Source organism: Rhinoderma darwinii, unplaced genomic scaffold (assembly GCF_050947455.1).
Source record: "Rhinoderma darwinii isolate aRhiDar2 unplaced genomic scaffold, aRhiDar2.hap1 Scaffold_709, whole genome shotgun sequence".
NCBI classification, from domain to species: Eukaryota; Metazoa; Chordata; class Amphibia; order Anura; family Rhinodermatidae; genus Rhinoderma; species Rhinoderma darwinii.
In genome coordinates, this window is record NW_027464270.1 from 137,185 (window position 1) to 159,394 (window position 22,210).

At 49.3% G+C, this 22,210-nt stretch overlaps 1 protein-coding gene across 2 annotated transcripts in view; it reads right to left on the reverse strand.

Moving 5' to 3' along the window:
* LOC142729185 (integrin alpha-L-like) overlaps nucleotides 1-22,210 on the reverse strand; it is a 54,081-nt gene that overhangs the window by 22,840 nt on the left and 9,031 nt on the right. For both annotated transcript variants that reach the window (XM_075849222.1, XM_075849223.1), the window contains exons 4-9: nucleotides 21,435-21,499; nucleotides 19,027-19,141; nucleotides 9,843-9,973; nucleotides 7,458-7,600; nucleotides 6,822-6,966; nucleotides 6,102-6,240 (exon numbers count right to left, since the gene is read on the reverse strand). In XM_075849222.1, coding sequence (XP_075705337.1) covers nucleotides 6,102-6,240; nucleotides 6,822-6,966; nucleotides 7,458-7,600; nucleotides 9,843-9,973; nucleotides 19,027-19,141; nucleotides 21,435-21,499 — 738 coding nt within the window. The remainder of the gene's footprint in view (nucleotides 1-6,101; nucleotides 6,241-6,821; nucleotides 6,967-7,457; nucleotides 7,601-9,842; nucleotides 9,974-19,026; nucleotides 19,142-21,434; nucleotides 21,500-22,210) is intronic.

Sequence of the window (22,210 nt, forward strand, 5' to 3'; positions counted from 1 at the left end):
GGAGTATAATACAGGATATAACTCAGGATCAGTACAGGATAAGTAATGTATGTACACAGTGACTCCACCAGCAGAATAGTGAGTGCAGCTCTGGAGTATAATACAGGATATAACTCAGGATCAGTACAGGGTAAGTAATGTAATGTATGTACACAGTGACTCCACCAGCAGAATAGTGAGTGCAGCTCTGGAGTATAATACAGGATGTAACTCAGGATCAGTACAGGATAAGTAATGTATGTACACAGTGACTCCACCAGCAGAATAGTGAGTGCAGCTCTGGAGTATAATACAGGATGTAACTCCGGATCAGTACAGGATAAGTAATGTAATGTATGTACACAGTGACTCCACCAGCAGAATAGTGAGTGCAGCTCTGGAGTATAATACAGGATATAACTCAGGATCAGTACAGGGTAAGTAATGTAATGTATGTACACAGTGACTCCACCAGCAGAATAGTGAGTGCAGCTCTGGAGTATAATACAGGATGTAACTCAGGATCAGTACAGGATAAGTAATGTAATGTATGTACACAGTGACTCCACCAGCAGAATAGTGAGTGCAGCTCTGGAGTATAATACAGGATGTAACTCAGGATCAGTACAGGATAAGTAATGTAATGTATGTACACAGTGACTTCACCAGCAGAATAGTGAGTGCAGCTCTGGAGTATAATACAGGATGTAACTCAGGATCAGTACAGGATAAGTAATGTAATGTATGTACACAGTGACTCCACCAGCAGAATAGTGAGTGCAGCTCTGGAGTATAATACAGTATGTAACTCAGGATCAGTACAGGATAAGTAATGTAATGTATGTACACAGTGACTCCACCAGCAGAATAGTGAGTGCAGCTCTGGAGTATAATACAGGATGTAACTCCGGATCAGTACAGGATAAGTAATGTAATGTATACACAGTGACTCCACCAGCAGAATAGTGAGTGCAGCTCTGGAGTATAATACAGGATATAACTCAGGATCAGTACAGGATAAGTAATGTAATGTATGTACACAGTGACTCCACCAGCAGAATAGTGAGTGCAGCTCTGGAGTATAATACAGGATATAACTCAGGATCAGTACAGGATAAGTAATGTAATGTATGTACACAGTGACTCCACCAGCAGAATAGTGAGTGCAGCTCTGGAGAATGAGACCGGATATAACTCAGGATCAGTGCAGGATAAGCAATGTAATGTATGTACACAGTGACTCCACCAGCAGAATAGTGAGTGCAGCTCTGGAGTATAATACAGGATATAACTCAGGATCAGTGCAGGATAAGCAATGTAATGTATGTACACAGTGACTCCACCAGCAGAATAGTGAGTGCAGCTCTGGAGTATAATACAGGATATAACTCAGGATCAGTACAGGATAAGTAATGTAATGTATGTACACAGTGACTCCACCAGCAGAATAGTGAGTGCAGCTCTGGAGTATAATACAGGATATAACTCAGGATCAGTACAGGATAAGTAATGTATGTACACAGTGACTCCACCAGCAGAATAGTGAGTGCAGCTCTGGAGTATAGCACAGGATGTAACTCGGTATCAGTACAGGATAAGTAATGTATGTACACAGTGACTCCACCAGCAGAATAGTGAGTGCAGCTCTGGAGTATAATACATGATATAACTCAGGATCAGTACAGGATAAGTAATGTAATGTATGTACACAGCGACTCCACCAGCAGAATAGTGAGTGCAGCTCTGGAGTATAATACAGAATGTAACTCAGGATCAGCACAGGATAAGTAATGTAATGTATATACACAGTGACTGCACCAGCAGAATAGTGAGTGCAGCTCTGGAGAATAATACAGGATATAACTCAGGATCAGTACAGGATAAGTAATATAATATATGTACACAGTGACTCCACCAGCAGAATAGTGAGTGCAGCTCTGGAGTATAATACAGGATGTAACTCAGGATCAGTACAGGATAAGTAATGTAATGTATGTACACAGTGACTCCACCAGCAGAATAATGAGTGCAGCTCTGGAGTATAATACAGGATGTAACTCAGGATCAGTACAGGATAAGTAATTAATGTATGTGCACAGTGACTCCACCAGCAAAATAGTGAGTGCAGCTCTGGAGTATAATACAGGATATAACTCAGGATCAGTACAGGGTAAGTAATGTAATGTATGTACACAGTGACTCCACCAGCAGAATAGTGAGTGCAGCTCTGGAGTATAATACAGGATGTAACTCAGGATCAGTACAGGATAAGTAATGTATGTACACAGTGACTCCACCAGCAGAATAGTGAGTGCAGCTCTGGAGTATAATACAGGATGTAACTCCGGATCAGTACAGGATAAGTAATGTAATGTATGTACACAGTGACTCCACCAGCAGAATAGTGAGTGCAGCTCTGGAGTATAATACAGGATATAACTCAGGATCAGTACAGGGTAAGTAATGTAATGTATGTACACAGTGACTCCACCAGCAGAATAGTGAGTGCAGCTCTGGAGTATAATACAGGATGTAACTCAGGATCAGTACAGGATAAGTAATGTAATGTATGTACACAGTGACTCCACCAGCAGAATAGTGAGTGCAGCTCTGGAGTATAATACAGGATGTAACTCAGGATCAGTACAGGATAAGTAATGTAATGTATGTACACAGTGACTTCACCAGCAGAATAGTGAGTGCAGCTCTGGAGTATAATACAGGATGTAACTCAGGATCAGTACAGGATAAGTAATGTAATGTATGTACACAGTGACTCCACCAGCAGAATAGTGAGTGCAGCTCTGGAGTATAATACAGTATGTAACTCAGGATCAGTACAGGATAAGTAATGTAATGTATGTACACAGTGACTCCACCAGCAGAATAGTGAGTGCAGCTCTGGAGTATAATACAGGATGTAACTCCGGATCAGTACAGGATAAGTAATGTAATGTATACACAGTGACTCCACCAGCAGAATAGTGAGTGCAGCTCTGGAGTATAATACAGGATATAACTCAGGATCAGTACAGGATAAGTAATGTAATGTATGTACACAGTGACTCCACCAGCAGAATAGTGAGTGCAGCTCTGGAGTATAATACAGGATATAACTCAGGATCAGTACAGGATAAGTAATGTAATGTATGTACACAGTGACTCCACCAGCAGAATAGTGAGTGCAGCTCTGGAGAATGAGACCGGATATAACTCAGGATCAGTGCAGGATAAGCAATGTAATGTATGTACACAGTGACTCCACCAGCAGAATAGTGAGTGCAGCTCTGGAGTATAATACAGGATATAACTCAGGATCAGTGCAGGATAAGCAATGTAATGTATGTACACAGTGACTCCACCAGCAGAATAGTGAGTGCAGCTCTGGAGTATAATACAGGATATAACTCAGGATCAGTACAGGATAAGTAATGTAATGTATGTACACAGTGACTCCACCAGCAGAATAGTGAGTGCAGCTCTGGAGTATAATACAGGATATAACTCAGGATCAGTACAGGATAAGTAATGTATGTACACAGTGACTCCACCAGCAGAATAGTGAGTGCAGCTCTGGAGTATAGCACAGGATGTAACTCGGTATCAGTACAGGATAAGTAATGTATGTACACAGTGACTCCACCAGCAGAATAGTGAGTGCAGCTCTGGAGTATAATACATGATATAACTCAGGATCAGTACAGGATAAGTAATGTAATGTATGTACACAGCGACTCCACCAGCAGAATAGTGAGTGCAGCTCTGGAGTATAATACAGAATGTAACTCAGGATCAGCACAGGATAAGTAATGTAATGTATATACACAGTGACTGCACCAGCAGAATAGTGAGTGCAGCTCTGGAGAATAATACAGGATATAACTCAGGATCAGTACAGGATAAGTAATATAATATATGTACACAGTGACTCCACCAGCAGAATAGTGAGTGCAGCTCTGGAGTATAATACAGGATGTAACTCAGGATCAGTACAGGATAAGTAATGTAATGTATGTACACAGTGACTCCACCAGCAGAATAATGAGTGCAGCTCTGGAGTATAATACAGGATGTAACTCAGGATCAGTACAGGATAAGTAATTAATGTATGTGCACAGTGACTCCACCAGCAAAATAGTGAGTGCAGCTCCGGAGTATAATACAGGATGTAACTCAGGATCAGTACAGGATAAGTAATGTAATGTATGTACACAGTGACTTCACCAGCAGAATAGTGAGTGCAGCTCTGGAGTATAATACAGGATATAACTCAGGATCAGTACAGGATAAGTAATGTAATGTATGTACACAGTGACTCCACCAGCAGAATAGTGAGTGCAGCTCTGGAGTATAATACAGGATATAACTCAGGATCAGTACAGGATAAGTAATGTAATGTATGTACACAGTGACTCCACCAGCAGAATAGTGAGTGCAGCTCTGGAGTATAATACAGGATATAACTCAGGATCAGTACAGGGTAAGTAATGTAATGTATGTACACAGTGACTCCACCAGCAGAATAGTGAGTGCAGCTCTGGAGTATAATACAGGATGTAACTCAGGATCAGTACAGGATAAGTAATGTATGTACACAGTGACTCCACCAGCAGAATAGTGAGTGCAGCTCTGGAGTATAATACAGGATGTAACTCCGGATCAGTACAGGATAAGTAATGTAATGTATGTACACAGTGACTCCACCAGCAGAATAGTGAGTGCAGCTCTGGAGTATAATACAGGATATAACTCAGGATCAGTACAGGGTAAGTAATGTAATGTATGTACACAGTGACTCCACCAGCAGAATAGTGAGTGCAGCTCTGGAGTATAATACAGGATGTAACTCAGGATCAGTACAGGATAAGTAATGTAATGTATGTACACAGTGACTCCACCAGCAGAATAGTGAGTGCAGCTCTGGAGTATAATACAGGATGTAACTCAGGATCAGTACAGGATAAGTAATGTAATGTATGTACACAGTGACTCCACCAGCAGAATAGTGAGTGCAGCTCTGGAGTATAATACAGGATGTAACTCAGGATCAGTACAGGATAAGTAATGTAATGTATGTACACAGTGACTTCACCAGCAGAATAGTGAGTGCAGCTCTGGAGTATAATACAGGATGTAACTCAGGATCAGTACAGGATAAGTAATGTAATGTATGTACACAGTGACTCCACCAGCAGAATAGTGAGTGCAGCTCTGGAGTATAATACAGGATGTAACTCAGGATCAGTACAGGATAAGTAATGTAATGTATGTACACAGTGACTCCACCAGCAGAATAGTGAGTGCAGCTCTGGAGTATAATACAGGATGTAACTCCGGATCAGTACAGGATAAGTAATGTAATGTATACACAGTGACTCCACCAGCAGAATAGTGAGTGCAGCTCTGGAGTATAATACAGGATATAACTCAGGATCAGTACAGGATAAGTAATGTAATGTATGTACACAGTGACTCCACCAGCAGAATAGTGAGTGCAGCTCTGGAGTATAATACAGGATATAACTCAGGATCAGTACAGGATAAGTAATGTAATGTATGTACACAGTGACTCCACCAGCAGAATAGTGAGTGCAGCTCTGGAGAATAAGACCGGATATAACTCAGGATCAGTGCAGGATAAGCAATGTAATGTATGTACACAGTGACTCCACCAGCAGAATAGTGAGTGCAGCTCTGGAGTATAATACAGGATATAACTCAGGATCAGTGCAGGATAAGCAATGTAATGTATGTACACAGTGACTCCACCAGCAGAATAGTGAGTGCAGCTCTGGAGTATAATACAGGATATAACTCAGGATCAGTACAGGGTAAGTAATGTAATGTATGTACACAGTGACTCCACCAGCAGAATAGTGAGTGCAGCTCTGGAGTATAATACAGGATATAACTCCGGATCAGTACAGGATAAGTAATGTATGTACACAGTGACTCCACCAGCAGAATAGTGAGTGCAGCTCTGGAGTATAATACAGGATGAGTAATGTATGTACACAGTGACTCTACTTTTTCTGTAGATTACATCGGTGTGTAAACTGTAAATTGGTGATCAGGGACAAGAAAACAAACCCTGTCATTCCGTTTATCACCCTTAGACTCACCCTCAATGGCCAAGATCTTGGTTTGCAGCTCTTTAAAGAAACTCTCCAGGTAGGAGTAATCGTTCATCACTTGTGTGTGTTTATCCAGTGGATAAGAAGCCAGATTGGTTTGAAGTTGTAGGTCAAAGTTCTTTCCAACCTGTAAAAATAAGAATTAAGCAGACGGCACTTGTCAGGAGCTGGAATTTGATGTGATGATGTCACGGATGAGGAGCAGAATACAGAAGACAGCCCTGTGATCGTGTCATTGACCAGGAGTGGCAGACGAAGAAAGCCGTGTGTGGTTTCCTTGGGTAAGAAGATAGCCCTGTGATGAGGTCATGGGTGAGGAGTGGAGGACAGAAGATCGCCCTGTGATGATGTCACGGGTAAGTAGCAGAGGACAGAAGATCGCCCTGTGATGAGGTCACGGGTAAGTAGCAGAGGACAGAAGATCGCCCTGTGATGAGGTCACGGGTAAGTAGCAGAGGACAGAAGATCGCCCTGTGATGAGGTCACGGGTAAGTAGCAGAGGACAGAAGATCGCCCTGTGATGAGGTCACGGGTAAGTAGCAGAGGACAGAAGATCGCCCTGTGATGATGTCACGGGTGAGGAGTGGAGGACAGAAGGTAGCCCTGTGATGATGGGCAAGTAGCAGAGGACAGAAGATAGTTAAGTGATGATGTCACGGGTGAAGGGTGGAGAACAGAACATTGTGATGTCTAAGCGAAGCGGATTACCCCAATGATATAACGGGTGACTTGTTGTTTGTCTGCGGTTTCTATCACTCCATCGTCATCATCATTTACGTCTCCATCTGTCAGAATAAGTAGTATCTTCTTGGCCTGCTCCCGGACTCCAGCTTCTGGGGTGAAGATCTCCTCTCTGCAGGAAAACATGGGATGTTAATGAGTTTGTATCACCACAATCCATTCTCAAGCTCATCAGAAGACATCAAATAGTCCACATGTAATCTACACACCAAGCACCAGAAGCAGCGCGCAAGGGAGAAACCATCACATGTGGGGGAGAAGATCAGCCTGAGTCACGGGGCTGGGAGGTCACTTCACGGTCTACCTGCCATCACGTTCAATAACCCACATTATATTACAGAGAGGCTGCTGTACGGGAGCAGCCTCAGCGGTCAGTGTGCAGCAGATGTAGAAGGGAAGTATGCTGCATGCTACGCCAGCATCTCTGCAGCACGCCGGACACCTGCGCTGCCTCCTGTATGTACTGTAAGGATGGAATGAGGAGTATACACGTCGTATACATCAGGAGGCCCCATCCCTGACCATTGCAAGAAGTACAGACTACTCCACCCAACGGAAATCATTCAATGGTAGCACCTCCAGAAATGCTACGCAGGCACTTACAGCGTGAATCTGATGGCTTTGTAGGTATTTGTTAGACCCCCTTTATGCTTCATCTCAGTAATTCGTTCTTCACTTTTTCCAAGTTGATAATCCTTGAAATCGAAAACTTTCTGAGCTTGGCCTGCGAACTGAACAACAGCAAACTGCAAGAGAAAAGTGCCGATTACTGGATATCATGCTGGTAATAGGGGCAGCAGAACGTGTAGACCCCCACAAGAATAGAGTGTAGACCCCCAGCAGAGAGTGTAGACCCCCCCAGAAAAGTGTAGACCCCCAGCAGAGAGTGTAGACCCCTAGAAAGTGCGGATTACTGGATATCATGCTGGTAATAGGGACAGCAGAGTGTAGACCCCCAGCAGAGTGTAGACCCCCAGAAAAGTGCCGATTACTGGATATCAAGCTGGTAATAGGGGCAGCAGAGAGTGTAGACCCCCAGCAGAGAGTGTAGACCCCCAGCAGAGAGTGTAGAGCCCCAGCAGAGAGTGTAGAGCCCCAGCAGAGAGTGTAGAGCCCCAGCAGAGAGTGTAGAGCCCCAGCAGAGAGTGTAGACCCCCCCAGCAGAGAGTGTAGAGCCCCAGCAGAGAGTGTAGAGCCCCAGCAGAGAGTGTAGAGCCCCAGCAGAGAGTGTAGACCCCCCCAGCAGAGAGTGTAGACCCCCCCAGAAAAGAGTGTAGAACCCCAGCAGAGAGTGTAGACCCCCCAGCAGAGAGTGTAGACCCCCCCCAGAAAAGAGTGTAGACCCCCCCCAGAAAAGAGTGTAGAACCCCAGCAGAGTGTAGAACCCCAGCAGAGAGTGTAGACCCCCAGCAGAGAGTGTAGACCCCCAGCAGAGAGTGTAGACCCCCCCCAGAAAAGAGTGTAGAACCCCAGCAGAGAGTGTAGACCCCCAGCAGAGAGTGTAGACCCCCAGCAGAGTGTAGACCCCCAGCAGAGTGTAGAACCCCAGCAGAGTGTAGAACCCCAGCAGAGTGTAGAACCCCAGCAGAGTGTAGAACCCCAGCAGAGTGTAGAACCCCCCAGAAAAGTGTAGACCCCCAGCAGAGAGTGTAGAACCCCAGCAGTGAGTGTAGAAGCCCAGCAGTGAGTGTAGACCCCCAGCAGTGAGTGTAGACCCCCAGCAGTGAGTGTAGACCCCCAGCAGTGAGTGTAGACCCCCAGCAGTGAGTGTAGACCCCCAGCAGTGAGTGTAGACCCCCAGCAGAGAGTGTAGACCCCCAGCAGTGAGTGTAGAACCCAGCAGTGAGTGTAGAAACCCAGCAGAGAGTGTAGACCCCCAGCAGTGAGTGTAGAAACCCAGCAGTGAGTGTAGACCCCCAGCAGAGTGTAGACCCCCCCAGAAAAGTGTAGACCCCCAGCAGAGAGTGTAGAACCCCAGCAGTGAGTGTAGAAGCCCAGCAGTGAGTGTAGAAGCCCAACAGTGAGTGTAGACCCCCAGCAGTGAGTGTAGACCCCCAGCAGTGAGTGTAGACCCCCAGGAGAGTGTAGACCCCCAGCAGAGAGTGTAGACCCCCAGCAGTGAGTGTAGAAACCCAGCAGTGAGTGTAGAAACCCAGCAGAGAGTGTAGAAACCCAGCAGAGAGTGTAGAAACCCAGCAGAGAGTGTAGAAACCCAGCAGTGAGTGTAGACCCCCAGCAGAGAGTGTAGAAACCCAGCAGTGAGTGTAGACCCCCAGCAGAGAGTGTAGACCCCCAGCAGTGAGTGTAGAAACCCAGCAGTGAGTGTAGACCCCCAGCAGTGAGTGTAGAAACCCAGCAGAGAGTGTAGAAACCCAGCAGTGAGTGTAGAAACCCAGCAGTGAGTGTAGACCCCCAGCAGAGAGTGTAGACCCCCAGCAGAGAGTGTAGAAACCCAGCAGTGAGTGTAGACCCCCAGCAGAGAGTGTAGACCCCCCCAGAAAAGAGTGTAGACCCCCCAGCAGAGTGTAGACCCCTCAGAAAAGTGCAGATTACTGGATATCATGCTGGTAATAGGGGCAGCAGAACGTGTAGACCCCCCCCCAGCAGAGAGTGTAGACCCCCCCAGCAGAGTGTAGACCCTCAGAAAAGTGCTGATTACTGGATATCATGCTGGTAATGGGGGCAGCAGAGCGTGTAGACCCCCATCAGAGGGACATGAGGGGGTTCCAGTGAAGCCGGGCAGGGGTCATGGACGGTACGTAGGTGGTATGTGGAGAATAGAGATGGTGGGTGGGTTGGGAAGATGCTGATGAACGGGATCTTGGTATGTGATGGTGGGCGCAGGGGCTGGAGAATAGAGATTTTGGAAGGTGGGGGGGGTGATTGTTGACGACTTAGAAGAGAAGTCGGAGGGGGTGACACATTGCGGGGAGGACGGACATCATGGAGGTGTTGAGCGGCGGTTGCGGTCCGGCTCTCGTCTCTTACATTCATGCTGCTGTTCTTCAGGTCGCGGATGGTGCTGAGCAGGAACGTCTTCACTATGTCTAACTCCAGCTCTCCCATGCTGTAACCGTCATCAAAGAGGAAGCACAGGTCCACCTCAGCCTTCTGACATTCTGGAGGGACATCACAGGAAGAATGAACACCCCGCTACACGCAGAACATTGTCAAGGTGATTAGAACGGGTTTAAAAGAGAACACTTTGCATGGACTCCATCTTGTATGGTCGGCGTCCATTTTGGATCGTTGGAATCCATCTTGTGGCCTGAAGGAGCCGTCTTGAGGTTAATAAGTAAGAAGTAACGGTCAGCGGCGTCCTGAAGGAATTCTATGTCGTGTTCTTCAACTTAATGTTTTATTACTCTTGTAAGGAGCAGATCAAATAGCCTTGGTGGATGGACAATGACATTGTTTACCATGGGGGAGGGGATTCAGCCCTGGAGAAGCGCTCTGTTTAACCCCTTCAGGACACAGCCTGTTTTGGCCTCGTGGCACGGCACATTTTTTCTAATCTGACATTTGTTAGGCCTCATTTACACGAGCGTGTGCGTTTTGCGTGCGCAAAAGGCACTTGACAGCTCCGTGTGTCATCAGTGTATGATGCGTGGCTGCGTGATTTTCGCGCAGCCGCCATCATAGAGATGGGGCTAGTCGACGCCAGTCACTGTCCAAGGTGCTGAAAAAGTTAACTGATCGGCAGTAACTCAGCATCCTCGACAGTGAATTCCGATCACAATATCGAGCAACCTGTTTAAAAAAAAAGAGGTTCGTACTTACCGAGAACTTCCCGGCCGTTGCCTTGGTGACGCGCCTCTCTTGACATCGGGCCCCACCTCCCTGGATGACGCGGCAGTCCATGTGACCGCTGCAGCCTGTGCTTGGCCTGTGCTTGGCTGGAGCTGTCACTTGGACTGAATTGTCATCCTGGGAGGTCAGACTGGAGGAAGAAGCCGGGAGTTATCGGTAAGTCAGAACTTCTTTTTTTTTTTTACACGTTCACGTATATTGGGATCAGAAGTCGCTGTCCAGGGTGCTGAACCAGTTTAACTCTTTCAGCACCCTGGACAGTGACTATCTCCTGATGGGTTCGGTCAAAACGAGTTCGGCCGAACCCGGTGAAGTTCGTTTCGGTTGTCCGGGTGCGCTCATCTCTAAGACACTCCGTTCGGATGTTTGTAAACAGAAAAGCACATAGTGCTTTTCGGTTTACATTCAGTTTGACAGCTCTTGCGCGAATCACGCAGTTCGCACGGAAGTGCTTCCATGTGACCTTCGTGGTTTTCATGCACCCATTGACTTCAATGGGTGCGTGATGCGCGAAAAACGCACGATTATAGAACATGTCGTGAGTTTTACGCCACGCACTCGTGCAGCGCAAAATTCCTGCATCGTCTGCACTGCCCCATAGAGTAATATAGGTGCGTACGACACGCGTGAAATGCATGCGCGTATATTACGCTCATGTAAATGAGGCCTTACTATGAGTGGTAATAACTCCAGAATGCTGTTACCTATCCAAGCGATTCTGAGATTGTTTTCTTGTGACACATTGTACTTTATGATGGTGAAAAAATTTGGTTGACAAATTTAAAATTTATTTGTGAAAAACACCAAAATTTGGAGAAAATGTGCAAAAAAATAGCATTTTTTTAAATGTAAAATGTATCTGCTTGTAAAACAGCCGGTAACACCAGACACAACAGTCACTAGTTACCATCCCCCACACAACAGTCCCTAGTTCCCATCCCCCACACAATAGTCCCTAGTTCCCATCCCCCACACAATAGTCCCTAGTTCCCATCCCCCACACAATAGTCCCTAGTTCCCATCCCCCACACAACAGTCCCTAGTTCCCATCCCCCACACAACAGTCACTAGTTCCCATCCCCCACACAACAGTCACTAGTTCCCATCCCCCACACAACAGTCCCTAGTTCCCATCCCCCACACAACAGTCCCTAGTTCCCATCCCCCACACAACAGTCACTAGTTCCCATCCCCCACACAACAGTCCCTAGTTCCCATCCCCCACACAATAGTCCCTAGTTCCCATCCCCCACACAATAGTCCCTAGTTCCCATCCCCCACACAATAGTCCCTAGTTCCCATCCCCCACACAATAGTCCCTAGTTCCCATCCCCCACACAATAGTCACTAGTTCCCATCCCCCACACAACAGTCACTAGTTCCCATCCCCCACACAACAGTCACTAGTTCCCATCCCCCACACAACAGTCACTAGTTCCCATCCCCCACACAACAGTCACTAGTTCCCATCCCCCACACAACAGTCCCTAGTTCCCATCCCCCACACAATAGTCCCTGGTTCCCATCCCCCACACAATAGTCCCTGGTTCCCATCCCCCACACAATAGTCCCTGGTTCCCATCCCCCACACAATAGTCCCTGGTTCCCATCCCCCGCACAATAGTCACTAGTTCCCATCCCCCGCACAACAGTCACTAGTTCCCATCCCCCGCACAACAGTCACTAGTTCCCATCCCCCGCACAACAGTCACTAGTTCCCATCCCCCGCACAACAGTCACTAGTTCCCATCCCCCGCACAACAGTCACTAGTTCCCATCCCCCGCACAACAGTCACTAGTTCCCATCCCCCGCACAACAGTCACTAGTTCCCATCCCCCGCACAACAGTCACTAGTTCCCATCCCCCGCACAACAGTCACTAGTTCCCATCCCCCGCACAACAGTCACTAGTTCCCATCCCCCGCACAACAGTCCCTAGTTCCCATCCCCCGCACAACAGTCCCTAGTTCCCATCCCCCGCACAACAGTCCCTAGTTCCCATCCCCCGCACAACAGTCCCTAGTTCCCATCCCCCGCACAACAGTCCCTAGTTCCCATCCCCCGCACAACAGTCCCTAGTTCCCATCCCCCGCACAACAGTCCCTAGTTCCCATCCCCCGCACAACAGTCACTAGTTCCCATCCCCCGCACAACAGTCACTAGTTCCCATCCCCCGCACAACAGTCACTAGTTCCCATCCCCCGCACAATAGTCACTAGTTCCCATCCCCCGCACAATAGTCACTAGTTCCCATCCCCCGCACAACAGTCACTAGTTCCCATCCCCCGCACAACAGTCACTAGTTCCCATCCCCCGCACAACAGTCCCTAGTTCCCATCCCCCACACAACAGTCCCTAGTTCCCATCCCCCACACAACAGTCCCTAGTTCCCATCCCCCACACAACAGTCCCTAGTTCCCATCCCCCACACAATAGTCCCTAGTTCCCATCCCCCACACAATAGTCCCTAGTTCCCATCCCCCACACAACAGTCACTAGTTCCCATCCCCCACACAACAGTCACTAGTTCCCATCCCCCACACAACAGTCACTAGTTCCCATCCCCCACACAACAGTCCCTAGTTCCCATCCCCCACACAACAGTCCCTAGTTCCCATCCCCCACACAACAGTCCCTAGTTCCCATCCCCCACACAACAGTCCCTAGTTCCCATCCCCCACACAACAGTCCCTAGTTCCCATCCCCCACACAACAGTCCCTAGTTCCCATCCCCCACACAACAGTCCCTAGTTCCCATCCCCCACACAATAGTCCCTAGTTCCCATCCCCCACACAATAGTCCCTAGTTCCCATCCCCCACACAATAGTCCCTAGTTCCCATCCCCCACACAATAGTCCCTAGTTCCCATCCCCCACACAATAGTCCCTAGTTCCCATCCCCCACACAATAGTCCCTAGTTCCCATCCCCCACACAATAGTCACTAGTTCCCATCCCCCACACAATAGTCACTAGTTCCCATCCCCCACACAATAGTCACTAGTTCCCATCCCCCACACAACAGTCACTAGTTCCCATCCCCCACACAACAGTCCCTAGTTCCCATCCCCCACACAACAGTCCCTAGTTCCCATCCCCCACACAACAGTCCCTAGTTCCCATCCCCCACACAACAGTCCCTAGTTCCCATCCCCCACACAACAGTCCCTAGTTCCCATCCCCCACACAACAGTCCCTAGTTCCCATCCCCCACACAACAGTCCCTAGTTCCCATCCCCCACACAACAGTCCCTAGTTCCCATCCCCCACACAATAGTCCCTAGTTCCCATCCCCCACACAATAGTCCCTAGTTCCCATCCCCCACACAATAGTCCCTAGTTCCCATCCCCCACACAATAGTCCCTAGTTCCCATCCCCCACACAATAGTCCCTAGTTCCCATCCCCCACACAATAGTCCCTAGTTCCCATCCCCCACACAATAGTCACTAGTTCCCATCCCCCACACAATAGTCACTAGTTCCCATCCCCCACACAATAGTCACTAGTTCCCATCCCCCACACAACAGTCACTAGTTCCCATCCCCCACACAATAGTCCCTAGTTCCCATCCCCCACACAATAGTCCCTAGTTCCCATCCCCCACACAATAGTCCCTAGTTCCCATCCCCCACACAATAGTCCCTAGTTCCCATCCCCCACACAATAGTCACTAGTTCCCATCCCCCACACAATAGTCACTAGTTCCCATCCCCCACACAATAGTCACTAGTTCCCATCCCCCACACAACAGTCACTAGTTCCCATCCCCCACACGTCTACTTTATGTTGGCCCCGTTTTTTGAACGTGCTTTTATTTACGAGGCTCAGAATTTTTTTCAGCGATTTCTCACATTATCAAGAAAATTACAAAAGGCCACTTTTTCAGGGACCAGGTCAGTTCTGAAGGGACTTTGACGGCCTCATATATTAGAAACCCCCATAAATCACCCCATTTTAAGAACTGCCCCCCTCAAAGTATTCACAAAGTCTCTTAACCCTTTAGGCGTTTCACAGGAATAATTCAATGTAGAGGGGAAATTTTAGAATTATTTTTTTGGGCTGAAATTCATCTGTAACACATTTTTTCTGCACCCGAGAAACGCAACTCAATGTTTATTGCCCCGATTCTGCCGTTTTCAGAAATCTCCCACCTGTGGCCCTCGTGTGATAACGGACTGAAGCGCCGGCCTCCGAAGCAAAGGAGCGCCTACGTAGTGGATTCTGGGGCCTCCTTTTTTTTTAGAATATATTTTAGGTGCCATGTCCGGTTTGGAGACGTCTTGTGGTGCCAAAGCAGTGGAAACCCCCCAAAAGTGACCCCATTTTGGAAACTACACCCCTCAAGGAATTTTTCTAGTGGTCACCACCGAGCCGTTGCATCATTGTATTGCGGGACAATGATAAAGAATGTCCGTGGACCAGTAGGATCTCACTTTGGGCTTCTTAGTGAGACCCCATGTTGAGGACGAACCCCCAGTATTTTTGCATTTCTGCAGTTAGTTGGTTGCTGATTGGGCTGGGCATAAAATGAGTTTGGGTGTTCGGCTAGAAATCGCTGGGCGTAGATGTTGGTTTGGTCCATCATAAGCTCTATCAGATTGTCGGTAAAGAACAATATGAAATATCCAATCACAGCCACTCCTTCCGTCTGCACGTGAATTCCTGCCGCAGCAGTCACTTCTGGGATTTGGGGGGTGTAATTGATTGGGGGTGACCAATCACTGCTGGCAGCACCAGGGTCAGGCAGAACGGCAGTTTCAGGGTCAGGCAGAACGGCAGTTTCAGGGTCAGGCAGTACCAGGGTCAGGCAGAACGGCAGTACCAGGGTCAGGCAGAACGGCAGTACCAGGGTCAGGCAGAACGGCAGTACCAGGGTCAGGCAGAACGGCAGTACCAGGGTCAGGCAGAACGGCAGTACCAGGGTCAGGCAGAACGGCAGTACCAGGGTCAGGCAGAACGGCAGTACCAGGGTCAGGCAGAACGGCAGTACCAGGGTCAGGCAGAACGGCAGTACCAGGGTCAGGCAGAACGGCAGTACCAGGGTCAGGCAGAACGGCAGTACCAGGGTCAGGCAGAACCTGGGCACTAACCCTCCTGTGACTATGAGGAGGTTCTTCGCTGTCACTAGAGGAGGACGAGAGAAAGATCTGGTTCCTCACCACTCGCTGAGTCCGTATCGGATGCGATCATGGCGTGCGCCTCTTAGGCCGTGTAATGCTTCGCAGCCATTTTATTAATTTGTGTGTGTATATACGTAGCTAAGGGCCTGTTCACATCACCGTTCATTTCCGTTCCGTGGGAGGTTTCCGTCGGGTGAACCCCGCAACGGAAAGTGAAAGTGACAGCACAGCTTCGGTTTCAGTCACCATTGATCTCGTAGTCGACTCCGCTATTGATTCCGTCGGAAAACCGGAAACCAGACGGAATGGTGACGAACGGAAAGCATTAACAATGTTTCCATCACCATTGAGAACGGACAGTGTGCACCGGGAACCACTCAGTAACTGTACGTGCCTGTGCGCTAAGACACTGGCCGCTGGGACGTACAGTTGCATCGTGGTGCGCCTAGGGGTTAAATGATTTAATCTTATCTGAAGTCTCCATTCTCTAGTGCAGGGGTCTCAAGCACGCGGCCCCTGGGGCTGTCATCTGCGGCCCGCGGGACACAGAGCCGCTAGTATCGGATCTGCTCTGAGACTCTGGAATTCCCTGACATCGCTGTCCACATATGAACAGCGATGTCTGGGGTTTCCCCAGAGCCGGAGTCCCGGGCAGAGCGATGGTGTCGGCTCTGCTCCGGGACTCTGTGGAATTCCCTGACATCGCTGCCCATATATGGACAGTGTGTCAGGGTCTTCCCCAGAGCGGAGTCCCGGGCAGAGCGCTATTATCGGCTCTGCTCCGGGACTCTGGGGAAGCCTCTGACATCGCTGTCCATACATCGACTATGATGTCAGGGGCTTCCCCAGAGCAGGAGTCCCAGTGATATCAGGAGCACAGCTGGAGTCCCAGGAAGAGCCTACTAGCACTCTGCCTGGGACTCCAGCTCTGGGCAAGCCCCTGACATCACTGGGGCAGCCTCTACAGAGGGCACTGGGGCAGCCTCTACAGAGGGCACTGGGGCAGCCTCTACAGAGGGCACTGGGGCGTTATCTACAAGTGGGTGTGTGACAGTATCTGAAGAGGACACTGGCATTATCTAGGGGTGTGTGGCCTTATCTACAGGGGGCACTGTGGCCTTATCTAGGGGTGTGTTGCATTATCCACAGAGGGCACTGCGGTACTATCTAAAAAGGGGCTGCCCAATCTTGACATGTGTGCTAACTGAGCCGCCGGACTGCATTTAGCGACACTTAAAGGCTGGGTTCACACGAGCACATTAACGTCCGTAATTGACGGACGTATTTCGGCCGGAAGTCTCGGACCGAACTCAGTGCAGGGAGCCGGGCTCATCATAGTTATGTACGACGCTAGGAGTCCCTGCCTCTCTGCAGGACAACTGTCCCGTACTGTAATCATGTTTTCAGTACAGGACAGCAGTTCCACGGAGAGGCAGGGACTCCTAGCATCGTACATCCCTATGATGAGCCCGGCTCCCTGCACTGAGTTCGGTCCGAGACTTCCGGCCGAAATACGTCCGTCAATTACGGACGTTAATGTGCTCGTGTGAATCCAGCCAAACTGGAAAGCTGGATTGTTGAAATAAGCGCGTGGAGAAATATCTCACATTTTAAACCTAGCGCTATTATTATAGGAATGTATCATTATTATAATAGATCAAATAACTAATTGATTAACAATAATTTTGTATTGTATCAAATTTGAAAGTAATGCGGCCCGTCAACTTCCCATTTTTTCTATAAGCGGCCCACTTACCCGGCCGAGTTTGAGACCCCTGATCTACTGAGATAAGAAGTGGACACATTAACTTGTGTATCTGAGATGTGCGTCTTCCCATGGGACAAGGTTCAGGCCACCGGGGGCTCGGAGGGTGAAGAATTATTATAATGCATTTAAATATTTTCTCATTGGCTGAATCCGAGTCATTATCATATTGTAGCTGATTGGCTGAAACCAAAGCCGGCACCTCTCCGGTCATTCTACTTATACACTCGTTTGGATCAATAAAGATCAGAGAAGGATTTTGATTATACGAGCGCGGCCTCTCGTGACGTCTCTTCTCTCAGATATATATATATCTATCACCTATGATCTGGATAAATCACTGGAGGGCGGCTATCGGTTGACATTACAAATTTCAGTCTAATATATTTTGGCCCATGATTGCGTTAACAAACATGAACCCTCCAGACAACGAAGAACTGAGCCGAGATACCACTCCAAGAACGAATGACAAGTCTGAGGGGAAGGTAGAGAAGGCAACGGCAGGCAGCAGAGGAAGAGGCAGGCAGGGAGCAGAGGAAGAGGCAGGCAGGGAGCAAAGGAAGAGGCAGGCAGGAAGCAGAGGAAGAGGCAGGCAGGGAGCAGAGGAAGAGGCAGGCAGGGAGCAGAGGAAGAGGCAGGCAGGGAGCAGAGGAAGAGGCAGGCAGGGAGCAGAGGAAGAGGCAGGCAGGGAGCAGAGGAAGAGGCAGGCAGGGAGCAGAGGAAGAGGCAGGCAGGAAGAAGAGGAAGAGGCAGGCAGGGAGCAGAGGAAGAGGCAGGCAGGGAGCAGAGGAAGAGGCAGGCAGGGAGCAGAGGAAGAGGCAGGCAGGGAGCAGAGGAAGAGGCAGGCAGGGAGCAGAGGAAGAGGCAGGCAGGAAGAAGAGGAAGAGGCAGGCAGGGAGCAGAGGAAGAGGCAGGCAGGCAGCAGAGGAAGAGGCAGGCAGGGAGCAGAGGAAGAGGCAGGCAGGCAGCAGAGGAAGAGGCAGGCAGGGAGCAGAGGAAGAGGCAGGCAGTAGGCAAGAGGGATAAGCTGGGCACAGGTAATAGAGAGGGGGAGAGACAGGCTGTAGATGGAGGAGGAAAAAGTAGGTAGGGATGGATGGAGACCGGAAGCACAGGCAGAGGTCACTTTCACTGTATATTTTGGATCATTTTGAGAGGATCTCGAGTGAAGTAGTCAGTATTCTGCAGCCCGGAGTTCTGGCCCCACAATGGGAATATTTTATTGCAGTATATAGAGCACGAGTCTCTTGTATAACACGGGTGGAAGCAACACGTGCCCGCAGACCGGCTCATCACCGCGTGCTACCCGAGGGCATACGTGGCTCTCAATATGGGAGAACATATCAATAGATGCAGCACAAGGATCTTCAGTAAGTGTCCACCCGGCTCGTGGCACTCACCGCTCCTCGTGGCACTCACCGCTCCTCGTGGCACTCACCGCTCCTCGTGGCACTCACCGCTCCTCGTGGCACTCACCTTGATAACCAGGTTTCAGGATGTCAGATGCCGAGAGTGTGGAGTCCACGGTGTAACAGGCGCCATTCGTGTACAGGGTCTTGGAACAATCATGAGGTTCCTCAAAGCCACAAACCTGGAAGCAAAAAGAGCAATTGGCAAATATCTGATCATAGCGGACGGGACATTATGAATAGAAAGTATGTGCACCCCGGGCAAAAGGGTTTTCTGTGGCCCCAAACACAGAAGGAACTGAACAAGAACAAATGGACTCTGAAATAAGAAAGATTCACAGATCTGCCGTTTCCTTCTGTGAAAAAGTGAATTCCCCTTCTCCACCAATCCCCAGTGCTTCCCCCCTTTGCTCTAGTCCCCGGTGTCCCCCCCCCCCTTTGCTCTAGTCCCCGGTGTGTCCCCCTCCCTTTGCTCTAGTGCCCGATGCCCCCCCCTTTGCTCTAGTCCCCGGTGTTTCCCCCCCCTTTGCTTTAGTCCCCGGTGTTTCCCCCCCCCCTTTGCTTTAGTCCCCGGTGTGCTCCGCACTTTGCTCTAGTCCCCGGTGTGTTCCCCCTCCCCTTTGCTCTAGTCCCCGGTGTGTTCCGCACTTTGCTCTAGTCCCCGGTGTGTTCCCCCTCCCCTTTGCTCTACTCCCCGGTGTTTCCCCCTCTTGCAGACACAACCTCCAGCCGGCGATTCTTACAACGGTCCACGTCTCGGACTTCAGCTGTGAGACATTTTCCCTCCTCCATGGCGAACGTCTCCCGCTGTGCAATGTTGGGGGGGGGGGGGGTTCCTGCATGAACGGTGCATTTCCCATCCCCCCACACAGCATCTGGATGGGATTTACCCCCGGGATGTGCCATTCAGGACCCTCTATTTCTTCAGTTACTGGGATGTTGGGGGTCACGGTCATGTTACAAGGTCCAGTTTCTGCTTCGCTTCCATCTGACAGATCTCCCGTTATCCTCCAGCCTTCTATGATGGTGAGCTACCCACGTCCAACCCAGAACATGTTCTCCACCATGCTTTACACTGCAGGTATCAGGTTCAATGCGGTTTGTGGTTCTCACACGTTTTGTGCTCTTATGGCCATAGGTCTATCTCCACCACCATGCTTTACACTGCAGGTACCAGGTTCTTTAGGTGAAATGCTGTCTGTAGTTGGCATGTCTTCTGTGGACCAGTCTCTGCCTCATCAGTCCAGCGCACATTGGGACACAATCGTCGTGTTCAGCCGACACGCATCTAACGTGTATGACCGCCTGTAGGCCGAACGCACACGTTGCATATTACGTGTGACTTCGCCGCGTGTATTCAGCTGTGGCAAAATGTAATCTCATGTCCACGCTGCGGTATTTTTCAGGACGTAAATTGACCCGCGGTGCGAATTTTTGAAACCCCAGGATGTCAATTTATCTCGCATTTTCGCGTGTGAAATCTATCCCTGTAGTTCTTAAGAAAACCGCAGCAAAACAACGGATCTTGCAGCAAAATACGCAACGTGTGCCCGTGGCCTCAGAGACGGGCTCCAGCATCTTCTGGTCGGAGGCTGATCTGTCCGGGGTGCGGCGTCTCCTGGATGTAAACAAGACCCTCGCTAAGCGGGACCTCATCATTACACCTGCGTTACGCAGGAGACGGCAGATCTGGGGATTTTGTGTAATGAATTACGGCACGGACAGGTTGTTCTGGTTTATTCATCACTTCCATGTCAGAGGAGCAGAAACCGAGATATCCGCAGATCACAAACTAGAAGAGACATTTACAGGAAGGGAGGATGAGACATGAATAACGGAGCAGCCGCCGCCGCGTGCAGGACAGGGACTCCCATCATCACTAAATGCAGCGGTTACACAACAGATTCCCCCATGAGCAGAGGTCGTAGTGGGCAGCACCAGTAAAGGGCAGCACCAGTAAAGGGCAGCACCAGTAAAGGGCAGCACCAGTAAAGGGCAGCACCAGTAAAGGGCAGCACCAGTAAAGGGCAGCACCAGTAAAGGGCAGCACCAGTAAAGGGCAGCACCAGTAAAGGGCAGCACCAGTAAAGGGCAGCACCAGTAAAGGGCAGCACCCGTAATGGGCAGGTATAAGGGACCGTTCCGTTACGTCTAGTGGGATCCGGGGGGGGGGGTATTTAGGAGGGGGATGGATGTTGTTCAGGGGTTTTCGTAGGTTCGGGAAGTGCAGACTTAGTCATGGTTTTCTCGAGATGAATACGACCCTGTTCACATCACCATCCGTTTCCGCTGAGCGGTTCCATCTGAGGTTTCTGTCGCGTTAACCCCTTAACGGAAAGGCAAACTGAAACCTCAGCTTCCGTTTCCCTCTCCATCGATCTCCATGGTGACGGAATAATAGCGCAGTCGACCGAGACCTCCGACAGGACCCGTCAGCGGAAACTAACGGTGATGTGAACAGGCGCGAACACTTACAAGACAACGGCGGGACAGCGGCTCCACTTCCAGCGTCAGGCCCAGCTTAGAGGTGACGTTCTGATCTAACCGAGAAAAAACAGACCGGCTGAAGAGCATGCTATGTGGTAGTACAAGAGCGCACACATTGTATACAGACAACACACACACACACACTATGTGGTAGTACAAGCGCGCACACATTGTATACAGAGACACACACACACTATGTGGTAGTACAAGAGCGCACACATTGTATACAGAGACACACACACACACTATGTGGTAGTACAAGCGCGCACACATTGTATACAGACAGAGACACACACACACTATGTGGTAGTACAAGCGCGCACACATTGTATACAAACACACACACACACACACACACACTATGTGGTAGTACAAGAGCGCACACATTGTATACAGACAGAGACACACACACACACACACACACACACTATGTGGTAGTACAAGCGCGCACACATTGTATACAGAGACACACACACACACTATGTGGTAGTACAAGCGCGCACACATTGTATACAGAGACACACACACACTATGTGGTAGTACAAGCGCGCACACACACACACTATGTGGTAGTACAAGCGCGCACACATTGTATACAGACAACACACACACTATGTGGTAGTACAAGAGCGCACACATTGTATACAAACACACACACACACTATGTGGTAGTACAAGAGCGCACACATTGTATACAGACAGAGACACACACACACACACACTATGTGGTAGTACAAGCGCGCACACATTGTATACAGAGACAC